The sequence below is a fragment of the Atta colombica genome, unplaced genomic scaffold (genome assembly GCF_001594045.1).
Source record: "Atta colombica isolate Treedump-2 unplaced genomic scaffold, Acol1.0 scaffold13, whole genome shotgun sequence".
NCBI lineage: Eukaryota > Metazoa > Arthropoda > Insecta > Hymenoptera > Formicidae > Atta > Atta colombica.
The window spans coordinates 812198-829606 of record NW_017259217.1 but is presented as its reverse complement, the minus strand read 5'-3'; the positions used below and the strand labels follow the sequence as shown (position 1 = coordinate 829606).

At 29.6% G+C, this 17409-nt stretch overlaps 2 protein-coding genes across 5 annotated transcripts in view; one reads left to right on the top strand and one right to left on the bottom strand.

The window, feature by feature from the left end:
* The window catches only part of LOC108684293 (tyrosine-protein phosphatase Lar-like), a 320687-nt gene that overhangs the window by 154942 nt on the left and 148336 nt on the right, over positions 1 to 17409 (bottom strand). The gene's annotated exons all lie outside the window — the stretch shown is intronic.
* LOC108684291 lies at positions 15276 to 16481 on the top strand. Its single transcript, XM_018188537.1, has one exon. The coding sequence runs from the start codon at positions 15276 to 15278 to the stop codon at positions 16479 to 16481; it is 1206 nt and encodes a 401-aa protein (XP_018044026.1).

Genomic DNA, 17409 nt, shown 5'->3' with positions numbered 1-17409 from the left:
AATATATATAATATATATCTATAATAAAAGAATAGCGGTGATCGAATCAAAGACAAGACTCTACTTTGCAAATTTTGCATGATCAGATCAGCAACGACGGAAGATAATGGAAAGGGGACTGCCATAATTTTGCTTATATATAACATTGTTAAAAGTGAAAAACGTGGAGCTTAAAACAAATTCAATAGCTTTAATAAATTCGTCTTTCGATAAACAACAATTGCTAGAAATATACTGCTAATAATCATTAATACAATCAATTGCATAGTTAATCGATTATTAGTTAGTAAAAAGACGTTAGTAAAAAAACTAACCACATCCAATGAAATCACGGTATGTTCGTTATTCAAATGAGAGCCAAACTTAAGCTTCTCAACAATTTGAAAACTATTCTCTATATGACTGTCTGCTTTAGGGATATTTTTTAAAATTATGCTGTATAGAAAAACCGCTAACTGATAAAGAGGATTATTCATGAGGAAACTACTCAAACGAAAAGGGCAATTCTGTTTATATATCTTTGACAAGGCATAGGTTCTCGGAAATATTCCATCATTGCAAAGCAACATCCTGTATTTTGAATTGGATATATAATCCGTATCCCTCCATTTCACAAGCATTCCCCGCAAACTTATAATAACTCTTTTTTTGAGATCTCTCTTAACTTCATATGTCTCTGTATCCTGGAGCATCTCAGTCACTTTTGATACATACGTTTTACCATCCAAAACTACGATAACATTGCCCCTATCAGCCCGAGTAAAAATGGCACAATTATTCATTTCTTTATAAAAATCTTAGTTTCTTTAGCTAAATCGAATAATTTTCTATCCACTTCATTACGTTGTATAGGAGACAACACGAAACTGTTCAATATGGGAAGGGAATGATTGAAAACCGAGATCCGCTTATCGATAAATAATTTATATTTACTATTTTCAATACACTTAATAAAACCAAAGCTGCAATTTATTTCTAGACGGCAAAGCAAAATTCTCTCCCAGGTAAAGAAAACTTTGTATATTTTGAAATATAGAGACGGATGACAGATTCACGAACCACCCATTTCTTCCTGGTGGAAAGGAATGATGAAGAAGGAATCGATAAAAAAAAGGCCTGGGGTTCAATATATATTTCATTAACTGTCGTGTTAGAATTGAGCTATCTGAAAGACAATGAATAATCATTTTTTAATTTCTTATTACTACAAGGTTTAACATCCCTATCAGTCTTCATTTTCTGATAACAACAAATAAGTTTGATATCTTTAAAACAATTTTTTAACAATTCCTTCTTTTGTTTTAACAATTAGTTATTTAGAATCAATTCTACTTTTTTCACGTACATAAAGGAAATAGGAGAATTTCTCTTGTCTACTAAAAAAGGAATTATAGATGTTAGGTAAGCATCAGAATATATCGTGTGTGAGTCGAAACAATTGTGTACGAATAAAGTCTATTTCTCTATAGATATCATTTAATTCCAATTTCAGAACATTATTAACAAACTGACACATCTAATATATCTATAAATGATCGAATCTTTTTGATGAATTATAACTGAAAAACTCCAAATCAATATACAAACGATACAAGTGAGATTGTAGGATATTATTTGCGTTACAGTATTTAATAAATCTAACGCGCAAAGCACTTTTTGTTAAGTTAATACGTAACTTAATTCATAGAATTATAATTCATAGAATTAGAATACATTAGAATACGTAACTGAATCCATTAGAATACATTTTTGATAGTATTAAGAAACAATTGAAAAACATTATTAACTTTAAGAGAAAGAAACTAGATAATGATAATATCGAAAACATGGGACTTTCATGGTTTACATTTCAATGTTTTCCGAGAAATTCAATAAATTAAACGGGGAGAATATTAGAATATCATTTTATAGTGTTAATAAGTTGCGAGAATCAAGATATATAAGGATCTCCTTCCGAATCAAGATATATAAGGATCTCCTTCCTGAAAAGAAATCTAATATGGTGTACAAGATCTGTTGCAAAGATTGCGATGTGAGCTACGTGAGACAAACAGAAAGACAGCTGAAGACAAGAATAGCTGAGCACAGGAATCATATTCGGTGGAACACAACCACATATTTGATCATAACTGACCACTGATTGGAAGAGGACCACGAGTTCGATTGGGAAAATATTGCAATTTTGGATGAAGAATCCTAGTACAGAAAGAGATTGGTATCAGAGATGTTACACATCAAGAGACAGACACGTGACCTTAACCTGCAGACAGACTTGGAGGGGCTCCTTCCCAAGGCCTACTTTCCAATTGTAAATGGACTATAAATATCGGAGCGTTGTTATTGCCAGCTAATCAGTGTACATTCTTTGTTATATTAAAATTAAATTATTAAAGATTCAGTTTTGGTTTTGATGTCGGTCTGGATTATAATTAATATCAGAGTTTTTTCCCTTTTTTTTTCTTTTTCTTTACGATTAACGTTTTAGGTGTATTAAAAGTATTCATTAATTTCAACATAATTGACACTGATTCGCTGAATGATCAAAGACTGATTTTTAATTAAACCATAGAATTTGAGTGTTTGGTAAATTTTGATTTTAATGAGCTACCTTCTATTATTTTACAATAAATCATTTTTGCTTCCAACAAATTTACTTTTTAATAATTTTAATACATTTTAGATTGTTATTAGAGTTCGTTTTTATATTATAGTTTCTGTTAATAGATGGAAATGGTTTCACTGAAATGAATTAATTTATAAAAAAATTTTTTATAATTACAACATCATATTGTCTCTGAGCACAGTCAAAAGTGAGTCAAAACATATAAGCGGATTAATTATTAATGAAGTTGTTTTGTTAACCGTATTGGTTTGTACAAGAATTATCGTGCTTGACTCCTATTGCCCTATTATATTCAATCATGTTGTTTTCAATATTTACCTTTAGTTCAATTTAATTACGCGTGCATTAGTAGATATGTAAGTTGCCTTTAATTTGTAAATCGGTAAATATTCCAATCTATTGGAATAAATCAAAATAAGACACGCGTTAGCCAAGCAGTTGTTTTAGAAATACAATCGCTACACAATAAAGCCAAATTTAAATTAAAATGTTTAATATTGCCTAAAATTACAAAATGGATATCTCAAAGAATTAATGCATCAAGATTGAATATATCTATTATTGTTTAAAGCTAGCCGATGAGGAATTCCATAGACTTGGAAACATCAATTTATTAGTAAGAGTCGCTAAATATTAAAAGACGAGTACGTGAACTGAGTATAATCTGAGCAGAGAATATAAAAAACATCGTTGAGTTGGACTTTAAGAGAGCAAGTTGCAAACTTGCAAGAATACGATCAGATGATATACAATGTTCTGACCAACGACGAATTAAATTAACAATTAGAAAAATTCTAATTGTTAATTTAATTCGTTGTTAGCAATCAAAAGAGATTACTGAACAGAAATATTATTTAAGTTTTCAATTTTAATTTATTTAATTTTATTTAAATTTGACATAGAATTATTTTGATTTGCAAAACACATACATTAATATTTACACAAACTACTTTAACTTGAGATATTGACTTTCGCTAAACAATGATGGATTAATGACCTATCTGCATATTCATAAATTAAGCATTCATTGTTACATGCGGAGACATATATTTTACTTTACTTCAACATGTAAGAAAATTTTAATATGTATTGTTAAATTTTATTGATTACTTGTCTATTGTAATGATCCATCATTTTATTACGTCAGCGTTTCCGATTAATATAAAATTTTATTATTGTACACAATTATTTGATTATGTTAACTGAAAAAGAATCGATAGTCCCAAAACGTACATTTTATTTTTGCTGATTTGTAGATAATTATCTAATTTGTTTGTGATTTATATTTGCTTCATCACTGGCCTTTGTTTATATTTAATTGTTAAAAGTATTATTCACCTGAATATCAGAAATGTGAAGAATATTTCCAAGCAACCATATAATGAAATTCCGAAAGCAGGTTTATCCTTGGATTGCCACAAAAAAAATATATCATACTCACAGCTTCGTGATATAAGATAGATGAAGAGATTCTATGCATTGGAAGGTCGATTTGCGCAGCAGCCTGAACTGAAACAAGAATATATCAAATTTATGGAGCAGTATAAGGCTCTTACGCACATATCATTAATCGAGGAAGATGGACTCCGAGAATATTTATTTGCCGCATCATCCCATTATAAAGAAAGGACCAGAAAAGAGTAGTATTCGATGCATTCGTCTTTTCTGAATCAGAAGTATCATTGAATTGTTAGTAGGTCTATTTTACAGGATATGTTGTTTGAGCTATTAATAAAATTCAGAATCCATCAATGACCACTGATCACTGAAGATGGCACGTTCGTAAGAGATTCAGCTAGAGATTTACAAAGGATATTATGAAGACTCCATAGTGATTAGAATATTCAAATATATTGATTGAACATTTTAACATATATGAAATTGCTTCAGCGCTTTTCTTGACGGTCAAATATTTAAAGGAATTAGCAATTCAAGAAAAGAGTAAATATCACCGCAATAGAAAAATTACATAATTTTTATGTGAAATATTTATTCACAGGAACGCACATTGGAGAAGAAAGATTGTTTACTACAGCAAGAATAGAGTTGCTTTAAAGCGGAGGATTTCATCTTCGTAAATAAAAAAGAAAGAAACGATAAACAAACATTATGGATAGATAAGAAAGAGAAGCTTTTTTATGTGCATGAGACATTAAGAATTCTCGGATTACTTTGGAACTCGGAACAAGATCGTTTACAGTACAAAATTCAATTAAATGGAGCTGCAACAAAGAGACAGGTCATCACTTATTCAAAAATATTTAATCCTTTAGAACTCGGGCCTATATTAATGATAGCTAAGCAATTAATGCAACAATTTTGGAAAGAATAATTAGTTTGAGATGAAGACTTACCGTATTACTTACTAGAATATTGGACAAAATATTATGGACTTTTTGAACGCAACTTTTGTCAGTGCCTCGCAATATTAACCCAGACAACAATTTGTATTCTATTCTATTCTAGAGCTACATACTTTCCTTTTGATGCCTCAAAAAGAGCCTATGGCACGTGTGCTTATATTGAATCAGGTCAGGACGTGTGTCTATGTGCTTGATGTCAAGATCCAGAGTAGCTTCCTTAAAATCATTATGCTACTTTGTCTAAAATTAAACGCGGTATCTAGCGGCAAGGTATCAAAGCATGGAGAAAGTGTCTGAACAAATTAGTAGTGTAATTTTCTAGACAAATTCAACATGATTTTAAGCTGGATCAATATTTACTCTCACAAATTAAAAACCTACGTTATCAATAAGATAGCAGATATTCAAAGGTTTACTTCTGACAAAAAATGATGTCATGTATTGCCAGATAGTAACCTGGCAGATCAAGGAGTACCACAGAAGAAGATTTGATGGGTAATAGTTTGTGATAGTATGGACCACACTAACAGCACGATGGCTGACCAAAACCTCAGTAATGGCAGATTTACCTAAAGATTGTTTGAGAAGGTTTGTAAGACCATTTAAAATTAGTAGGAGTAGACTATGTGATCTTATAACTTCATGAAGGTAAAAGAAAAAGTACAGTAACTATAGTTAAAAGATATATTGCCTTTTGTTTGCTTTGGTACAATTTAAGGCATCTAAAATCAAAGATTTAACGACAGAAATGTTTTTGCAACATTAAGATTCGCTAGAAGAGGACTGTATATTCCGACTATGTATCTATGTCAACTATGTATTCCGACAATCCAACGAACTTCGTGAGAGCAGTGAAAGAATTGAAGAACATTTATCAATTTGTGCAGAAATAGAGGAAATCAAGACTAATTGTAAATTAGCACTACTTCACAATAGGGATAGACTGGAAATTCATTTCTCCCAGATCTCTCAATTTTAGAGAACTGTGGGAGGCAGCAATTAAAGCCGCCAAAAGACATTTATATACTGTCACGCGAAACTTCATTTTAACATACAAAGAATTCAGCACGCTATTAGCTGAAATCGAGTCAATGTTAAATTCTCGATTCTCTTATTTTCTTATCTCCGACAATTTAATGACTTTATCACCTGCCCATTTCTTGATCGAAGACTTACAAACTGGTATAGAGAAACTGGATAGATGCATCTAGTAACACTCTATCTAGTTGACAATATCAACAAAAAAAATCAAGCAATTCTGGATATTGGAAGCATTGAAAAAAAAAATATTTCCATCAATTGCAAATGCGCGTTAAATGTATCACGACTCAAAAAAGGAAATTGGAAGCATTGGAGATTGGAACGATGGTCTATATATATAGACTCTCTATAATAGACCAGGGAGACGATTAAATAGCATCTACGACGGAGACAAATGATCGATCATAATCTGCGCGCGTCTTATACGATTACCGATAACATTGCGAATTGCATAGAGACATTATATTAAGAGGTATAGATTTTAATTGAATAGAAAATGGCGAACCTACACATGGCTTATGCGGGGTCTACAATAGGAGTCATAGACGGTCGCGAAATTTTTAGTTCAGAAAATTGATCACTCATAACTAATTATTCTTCTTATATTTGGTTGTGATCAATTTCTTACAACTTAAGATTCCGCGACCATCTACGATTCCTATTATAGATCCTGCATTAAATGTTAGCTGTTAACTGACATGTATATGAAATACAATAAGAATATTATATTAACAATAAATGATTTATTAAGACTGTATGTGAATATGTAACAAATAAGAGTTTAATGCCTATAATAGTTGAAACTGGATCTTAGATGCTTTAAATAATTTCTTGAATTTATATGCTAAATATGTAGTCACTCAAACTGCGCTTCGAAATGATTTTTCGGACTTATAAATGTAATTAAACTATAGTAATATCGCAAATTAAATTGATAAGCAATTTAATAATTTGATTATATTAATATTTGATTATTGCCAAATATTCTGCTTAATTTGTTAACAACATTAATAAAATTTGCAAAATTGAATATTATTAAAGAAAAAATAATTATCTGATATGTAAAATAGACGAGAATAAAATGTTATGACTACAATTCTATCATAATAAATAGTATAATGTTATGAAAATGACAGGTTGTATTTTGGATACAAGAACAGAAGCGAGGAAGTATATAAAGCGTTTTCCATTAGATTCAATAATTATTTAATTTTGCCATAAGTATATGTATTTATATTTCTGATTATATTAATATTAATTATATGTTTATATCGTTTATTTATACTAATTTATAATCCTATCTTTATGATTTATACATATAGTCATTTAGACATTTTGCAGTGATATTAATATTTATAAATGTAATGTAATGCACATTTGCTTTTATTTCTGTTTCTCTTTCTTTCGCATCTTAGTCATCACAAATTGGCTACGCCATTACGTATCCAATCAATCAAAATTATATCATTTATGCCATCTCTTATTAGTATCTCTAGAATTGCGGAAGTGGGCCTTCTGCTGGGGAGATAGGACATTACGAAGCGAGTGAACTATGGCTGTTATTTTTGTCATTCTATTTAAGAATATAGTGCTCGAATAAATTTGCAATTTAAGGGGATGTTGGAATGACGCGACTAAATTTGATCGATGTCGACAGTACAGATTTTTTAATTTTAAATAAAAAAAATCGATAATAGTGATTTCATTCTTATATTATCGTTCTTTCTCACTCAAACACACATTTGTTCTTATTTATATAACATATTATTTACATAATATATTGCAACATCATCTCTTACAATATCGAACACCTACTACCAAAAACACAATTACTGCTTTGTTTACCATTCCAAATCTTTATTCAGCATTCGTATACACGTAATTTACAGATCGATATAAATCTTTTTTTTTTAAGCTTTTAATCTTAGATTCATAAATTCAGTATTATTTGCGTACGTAAAATGCTGGGTGCTGAATTATCGTTTTGTCCATAAGATCTATAAAACTCTACAAGTTAAAAAAAATGTAAATTTTTAACTTTTTTTTTTATAGTATGAAGTTCACTGCAGCACCTTCTAATTTTGCATCTACTTTCATCCTGTAAAAGAATTTTTGATTCCGTTCCGTAAATTCGGAAATTTATATCAATCTGCAATGTCGCGACAATTTGATCACTCCAGCATTCCTTTAAGGGGATCCTAAAGCCGTCTGTATTACCGACTAAATCGTGTAATTTTTGTATAACAAATATTTTTTTCTCTTTCATAAATTTAAAAATCCTTTACCAAAATTAAAGTATCTATGAGGTGGAGTTTATGCCAAGAACAATAAAAAATTTCGAAATTGATATATTTTTTACTATTTCTTAACATGGCGTCTCAAGCTGTCAAGTCGTCACAACATTTGTTTGATATGAAAATTTTGTAACCTATACTTACGAAATAATAATCCACAAACACATAGTTTGCACAAATAAATAATGTCAATAATAATAATGTCTTAAAATTAGACTTAGACGCTTTATCACGACGAATTTGCATAGATTGCATGAAATATTGCTGTGGTATTGTATATATAACGACATGTCGATGCGCAATGCGCGGTGCGATCTTCTAACAGCTGAAGCTAGCATTGAAAAAACAGCTAATGGTCTTTACAAAAGGAGTAAGTTCGAAAGTTCTGTGCCCTATGCAATTCGGAAGAACTAACTATAATGAGTAGGGAATTAATGCGCTGCATAATAAATTTGATAACATTTTGCATACTTATCTTTATTTGATTTATTGCATATTTGTACTTACCATAATATTTCATTCCTTCTATTGAGTCTATTTTATTTATGTATTTTTAGTTTGGCGCTAATAATTATTCTTTATAGAAGCAATATAAGTTTTGAATGTAACCTTTCAAAGGTAAATCGGGATATGTCAGAATTGCTAAGCAAATATTAAAGTCACTAGATTTATAAAGTACTGCAAACTCGCCTTCATTTTGACGCGGCCATTTCAAATTTATGCATTTGTATATATATATATATATATATACTTTATTTGGGAAAATGAAGCCTTCAAGTATAAATAAATGTTTTTTTAATTGTAATTAGTTTATTTATAACAATATATATGAATGCTTAATTTATTTATTATTTAGTTTAATATGGATTTATTTGTTGTAGAAGTACATAAAAGTGCACGAAGAAACGTAAATACAATTTAAATGATCCACTAATCATCCACCAATCATGCTTGAAACTGTATACTATGCATTTCCGTCATATTGACGCAACATTTCAGAAATCAATTGCAGTATTATACTTTATAAATCTAATGACTTTAGCGAATATCCGAGTTTAACCGGAACACAATAAAAAATTATTGGCTACTTGTGATAGAGTTGGTGACTTGATTGATAAAACATTTAGTATATAGAGCATTTTAGCATTCATTGTCAATTCATTGGCAATGAACGGAAGCGGTTGAGCAACACCAGCGTCGAAGAAGCTTTGTGTATTCGAATATCGTGAATTGAATAAAACGCATTGTCCGCAGAAAAAATCGAAATACACATTCAAAAAATTCCAGTTCATTACGGATAGCAAATTTTTTACAACAGAACTTAAAAATATAGTATGAATATAACATGGGATTTCTGAGTTATGGCGACAGCACCAGGGCGATCTCCCCCTCTCCTTATCTTTATCATACTATTAATGATAACAATAGACTAATTAACAGGTAGCTCTTTCAATTTATTAAACAAAATATTTTACACTTTATTCGCTTTCATTTCAATGTTCTTGTAATTCACGTAAAAAATAAATTTTACATAACCTACAGCTTTAAATAAATTTATTTTTTAATAACAATAATAAAAACAAGTTCATAGTGACAAACAATAAAGTGATAAATAAAGGCCAATAATTTAAATGAGCAAAATCTATGTACAATATTAAAAATCTAATTTATTCAACATAAATCCAAATTGATAATACCGAATGTTTCGGGTAATACAGGACACTTTATCAGCGGTATGTGACAAATTAGATATAAATTATGTAATTTATATTACTGAACTTGAAGTATCAAATTAACTTGAACTACTTTTAACTCGTGATGAATAGTCAATATAGATGAAATTAAAATAGGGGGGGTGATTAAGGGTGATAGTTAATTTATATCACCCCTAACCCCCCCCCCCCCCTATTTTAATTTCATCTATATTGACTATTCATCACGAGTTAAAAATAGTTCAAGTTAATTTGATACTTCAAGTTCAGTAATATAAATTACATAAAGAGCACACATATGGTACGTGGCATAGCAAGTAGCGCTGTCATGCCAGCCAACTGGTCTGTCATACCAGAAGTTCCAGGTTCGATCCTGATAAAAATATACCATGTAAGAATATAATTACATACATTTCGACTCACGTTTCGACTCATTTGAATATTATCAATTATGAATATAAATCGATACAAAGTTGTCAATAAAGAATATACATTAATTTTGGCGTCCATAATTAGAAAGTTCACTGAGAATATCAAAATAAGCATTATTTAATAATTCCATATCTTTGTTTATATCTATTTTATTTTCATATCTTTATTTATTCTGTTCTTTTATGTGGATTATTTCAGAAATCGTCCTTTTTTTGGAAATTATTTTTCGAATTTAATGTACATGCATCGTCCCAATTAAAAAAATGATTAAGTTTTGTAATGCGTTCTGATATAATTATGCTTTGAAGGATTTGACTTTATATTGCCACTATGTTCTTTAAATTTCGTTCCCAATTTTCTTTTAGTCTGTCCTACATATGAAGTATTACAGTCATTGCACGGAATTTTATATAAATATTAGTTTTCGTTACTAGCTATCATCCTTATTGTGCTTTTATTATCTTATTAAATTTATTGATAACTCTAAATCCTATCTATTCTAATTTATTTGTCACTGCTGCCGCTCTTTCCGAGATATTTTTAATATAGAAACATAATGAAACGTTTCTCAGATTTTTCTTCTTTAATAAGTCATAATTTCTCTCCTTAGATGTATCTACTCTCTAAATCTGAATCAATAGATCATAGTCACTAATTATCTAGTGGCATACTTGGCACTAGATAATTAATAAAATTAAAAAAGGAGAATGTTGGAGCATTATCTAATTAAAATACTGATATTTGCATATTAATTTCAATCTTCTAATACTACATTCACTGAATTTAAACATTAAAACAAGATTAGTTAGATTATATAATAAAGATTAGATAGATTAGCGATCTTACATTTTATTCACTAATTACCAGTGACATACTTGACACTGATATCAGTGATTATCCGCTGATTTAGAGAACTTAGAGAATAACTTTCCATTAAATAAAGTTTTTATAATTAATTCTATTAAAAATAATATTTAAAGAATAACCATTCTCAACTTTTTAGATTTTTTTTGGGTAAAAAGAAGGCTCCGATAATAACTGCTCTAGCTATTAAATTATAAATGACTCCAATTTTATGGCATATTGGATAAAGAATTAAGAAAAAATTACAAGTATCTGTAAGAAAATGTCTCCTTAGGGTACCGATCGAGAATTATTTTTTTAATATTTATTTTTTAAATAATTCAATCAAATTGCATAGAGAAGGAAAGAATGCACTAATACTAAGAGAAAACGCTGTTTTTTAATTCTATGCCAAAAACTAAATAAAAGAAGCGCTGATAATGAGTCTCGTAGATTAAACGCTCCAGCTCAGAGAAAAAATGTATTTACTTGCTTTTACAGGCAATAAAATTTTCTGTTATGAACCTATCTCTACAGAAAAGAATAGTTTTATAAAAGCTAACAATTTCACAATTTTAATTACTTTTCTTTTATCATTTGCTTCAATAATTTACATTCATTCTTTCTTTTACAAACAAATCTTAAATTTTTCCTTGTATCAAGGAATTAAGTGCTTGAATTGGTCTTTATTATAAAGTCTTCCATTCTTCGTATCATTTTATTGGATATATCTTACGTATACACAAGACAAATGTTAAAAAAGCAAATATTATGCCATAGTATCGTGGCAATTTGGGCAATTCACGAATGTACTTCATTCAATATTGCTTTGTTTTGGCACTTAAAATCGATCAAAATAGTTCTCATCAATATAGTAGATCAATGTAGTATGAATAAAATGTCGCTTGTTGAAGACAAATAGATAAAAGAGATAACAATAACAATTATTGAGAATCTTGGATCAAACATTGATGAAGCTCAATATGAAGTTTGCGGTTCACTAACTGTGTAATCTATACAGTACTATCTAAATGTAAAGTTTAAAAATAAGAACGATCACAGTGAGAAATTTTCTATAATATTGAAAAGACCAATGCAGAATGAAGGAAGTAGAGTGCTGACTCATACTGATTATCAGTTCCATAATGAGATACTGTTTTATCGGATGATTCAGCCCGATGAACATTTTGCAAAATGCTTCTATGCCAATGAACAACCGTCCTCTGATTTGGTGATCGCCTTGGAAAACATCAGCAAATGAGGATACTGTCTTTGTCCATACATGTATGACATTCCTCTGAAATATACATTAGCGGGCATTTCGTGAGATGGGATGATTCCACGGTAAAGGATATATCATGAAGGAGCTGCAATGCGAAAAGTTCTTCGATATTATGAAACAAATTCAAGAAATTAGATACGATGAGAAGTATGAATGGAAGAATTTCATCAATTTAATCGCAACACGAGCAGTGGAATATCTTCGCAATCATGGTCACGATGTAACCTGCGATAAAATGGAAGCTTTACTCTCGCAAGTGTTTGACAAAGTAATGATGAAAATAGTAGAGTCGCGAGAGCCATTGTCCACGTTGTGTCATGGCGATTTTACATCGAGCAATATTCTCTTCAAGACAGAAAACGGTAAACATGACGCAATACTAATCGATTTCGCGTTTTGTAAATACTCGACTCCCATCATTGATCTTTCCACGTATATTTGTCTGTGCTGCTCGAATGAAATGATAAAAGACAAATTCTTCAAAATAATGCGAGTCTATCACAATGCATTGAAAAAATATCTTCTAGAGGTTGGCGTTTCGAATATCGAGAAATACTCGTATAAGACCTTGCTGGACGATTACAGAAGAGGTGGTCTCTTTGATCTCTTTATCGCATCCTTCTTCTTACCGGTAGTAAGAGCGTATTACATTATAGATTCTAAACAATTAGCATACATGAGATTCGTAGATTATGGGAATGTGTTGAAGTAATCCGGCGGAAACGAAATATCCAAGATATTAGCTGACATGTTATTACATTTGATGGATCTTGATTGTTTAACATATTTTTAATAACAATGCGTTTATTCCGAGATGCGTAGATTATCATCAATCAATAATTATAAAGTATGAGTTAAAAAAGATGAGTATTTTCAGTTCATAGCATTTGTATTTCTGCGATTGTTAACTATGTCTCTTTAACTGCTGCCTAGAATTATGTGTGACATGCGCAGAATACAATGACATCTTATATATTTTTACATACAGTACTAATTACAAAGAAACTGGTTATTTGATTCTGTGATGCCTCTTTTTTACTTAATGTTCCTATACAGCAAATCCACTCCACGCATTACTTTTACATAAGATAATACTTATATATGAACTATAGGAGTTAGTCTAATGTATTATATAAATGTTTGATTCAATTACGTGCATATTAAATATGAAATATTAAATACACATTTTCTGTATAAGTAAAAATATACTTAATAAATAAATCAATAGATTTAATGGATATGTTAGAGATATTAAATACTAAAATAGCTGTTTTATTTAAAATTGTGTAACAAAAAATCTTTCTTTCAAAAAAATATCTAACTTTAAAAAGATAAAAGAAATACAACATTTTTTGCTTAAAAAGATATAATTTTATTATTAACATTAAATTAATTATAATCCATCGTTTCAGCGATAATAGATACATATCTATTATCATTACAATAACTGTGTACAATTAGAAAGATCACAGTCTATCAGATCTTAATATACATTATTTTGCATTTATATTTATGAGTGATGTAATTTTTATAAAATCTTTTCAAGGAACAATATATGAAATATTTTTAAAGAATTTAGTTATATAAATATAATAAAATAAGAGAATTGATTTTTCAAAATTCGTAAATAACAATAGTTCTTTAAAAATATTGCTAACATTATAAATGTTGCTAACATTATAAAATATTAAATATTCGCTAAATTTGTCACGCTTCCATTATATTCTTCGTTAATCTCATGTTACGAATCAAAAAGATTCACGTTCTTTTATATTGAGTCATTCAGTTTCTACAATCATTCGTTACTCTTCGCACGATTCCGTATTTCATCTACTTCTTCCAGCTTTCTTCGAGTGGCCGCGTATTGTTCGCGAAAGCATCTTTCGTGACCCCGTTTTTTTTTTACATCTATTCGAACGCCAAAGAAAAAAGACAGAGATGAACCGTTTAATCCTTCAGAGTGAAGCATATAAAAGACATTAGTCTCTTATTTTAAAGTATTTTATCATTTTCTAAACTCACTTAAAAGTAGAATAGAGATAAGCTATTAGATAATGATATTGATTATATTTAATAATACCGTTTATAACACTAGAAATAAAATTTTTAAATTAGATAATAATCTGATTGCATCTTATTGCCCTATTTTAACACATTTTAAAAACGATTTATTGGAAAATATATTTTAAAAATTAATCGCTGAGCATATAATAATAATATTATATAATTTTGTCGAATTTTTCGAAAATATCGCAAAATTATATCAGATGTTGTATATCGCTGTACATGTAATATTGTATGTTGTATATTGTATAGAAAAATATTGTATACAATAATTTTAATCAATTATAGTCATTGATTCTCTAGATATAATTGTGAATTACTTACATACACTGCTATCTCACGTTGATACATCACTGTTATCACAGTATTATAAATTTTTAGTACCCTAACTTTTGTTATCACAGTATTATAAATTTTGACCCCGACATTATATTTACGATCTTTATAAAGTAAAATTAGCTACATTTATAATCTCTCTGGAGAATATTACCAGAGTGACAATATGGTACGAGTTTCAGTATATTCAAGATAACGAACCCGTCTATAGAGTGTCTTGCATTTATAGATTCTTAGAATCGTGCATAACAATTTACACGTTATTACTACGTTATTGCTAATAAAATGTTTCACACTGAAGACGTTAAGAAATGGAATAAAGAAGTTATATTAAAAATTATTGAGAATCTTAAAGAAAATTTCGACGAAGCTCGGTATGAGATATCCAAACAAACAGACAATATTATGTCAACTGTCTATAATATATGCGTGAAGTTTAAGAATAGGACAAAGAATCATAATGAAGAATTTTCTATAATACTAAAGAAATCAACACAGTTAGAATTTCTTAGACAGACAATTCGCAGCGACGTTCAATTTCATAACGAAATTTTATTTTATCGCATGTATGCCCAACCAAATGAAAATTTTGCGAAGTGCTTTTACATCGATGAACGACCGCCTTTTGATTCGATAATCGCTCTGGAGAACGTTAATGAACAAGGATATTATTCTTGTACATATCCATGTAAATACAACACTCCTTTAGAATACACATTAGCAGCGATGCGCGAGATTGGACGATTCCACGGAAAAGGGTATGTAATGAAGGAACTGCAACGCGAAAAATTTTTCGCTATCGTAGAACAGCTTCAAGAAATTAAATACGACAGAATGATAAATGAAAATCGTATAATCTTTCTCAACTTGACCGCGACGCGAGCAGTAGAATATCTCCGCAATCAGGGTTATGACACAGCCTTTTGTGATAAAACAGAAGCCTTACTCTCGAATGCGTTTGATAAAGTAATGATGAAGGCGGTAGAATCGCGAGAGCCATTGTCTACGCTGTGTCATGGTGACTTTGTATTGGACAATATTCTTTTCAAGATGGAAAACAATGGACAATATCGAGCAATACTGATCGATTTCGCATTTTTGAGATATACAACGCCCGTCGTTGATCTTTCCACATATCTCTGTCTCTCTTGCTCAAATGAAGTAAGGAAAGATAAGTTCTTCGAGATTATACGAGCCTATCATGATGCACTAAAGGAATATCTCTTAGAGGCAAACATTTGGGACAGCGAAAAATATTCATACGAGGCTTTGCTGGATGATTACAAAAGAGATGGTCTCTTCGGTTTCGTTATTGCATCTTCTTATTTACCAATATTAATGGGATATCTAAAAAAAGGAAATTTGACATGTATAAATGAATTTGAAAACGAAGAAAGAGCAAAACAAAACAAACAATTAGGCGGAAATAAAATTTCCAAGATATTAGCTGATATGTTGCTACATTTGAGAGATCTTGGTTGTTTAGAATAGTTTTCATTATAAGACAATTTTATTTTATAACATACAATGACGTCAGATTATTATAAATTAATAATTGTAAAGAATAAATTAAGTAAATTTAAATATTTGACAAAATATGAATACATAATGTAGACATGAAAAGCATTTCTGCAAATAGATTATAATTGAATATACTGTAATAAATACACATACCCGTTGTAAATCGATGTAATATAAATATAAATATACTTTTACATTATAATAAATATATTTTTACCATATAATGTAACACTTATTTCAGATTTAATTAAGCAATTTCAAATATGAAGAAAAAGATACAGATTTATTATCTATTATGGATCAAAATCTTGTGTACCGTTTGAAATAAGAGTAAAATATAACTTTGTAGCATATTGAAGATTAAAATGATATTTAATTTTATTTAATCTTATAAATCAATCCTTTATTTGGAATAAAAAAAATATAATTTAATTTAATTTTGTTTATACCACGCATGCGCGCGCGCGCGCACACACACACACACACACACACACACACACATTCACATACACATATATCTATATTTTATATATTGAGTAGAAACCAACAAGACGAATGAGAGTATGGCGTGTTAATCACTATACAAAGTAATAAAATAAGGAATTTTATTACGCCTTTATTTCATAATTAGTGATGTAATCAATTGTACTTTTCGACACTCTTTAGAATTCTCTTCAGTAAATACAAAAATTAATATGTCTCTCCTTGCCAAACTTGGGTTACCAACAAATTGACGGATGTGATGTTGTAAAAACATCAACAAACAAAGAAACCATCTTGAGAGAGAGAAACTATAGATAAAATTAAAAATTATATAATACTGTATTCTCATTCACTCTTGGTTTCTACTATCGGTTGTAATTTTTGAGAACCCGCAATAAAATTACATTCGGATTGG

Coding starts and splice junctions, on each gene's coding strand:
- LOC108684291 (XM_018188537.1), top strand. CDS start 15,276: ATGTTTCACACTGAAGACGTTAAGAAATGGAATAAAGAAGTTATATTA.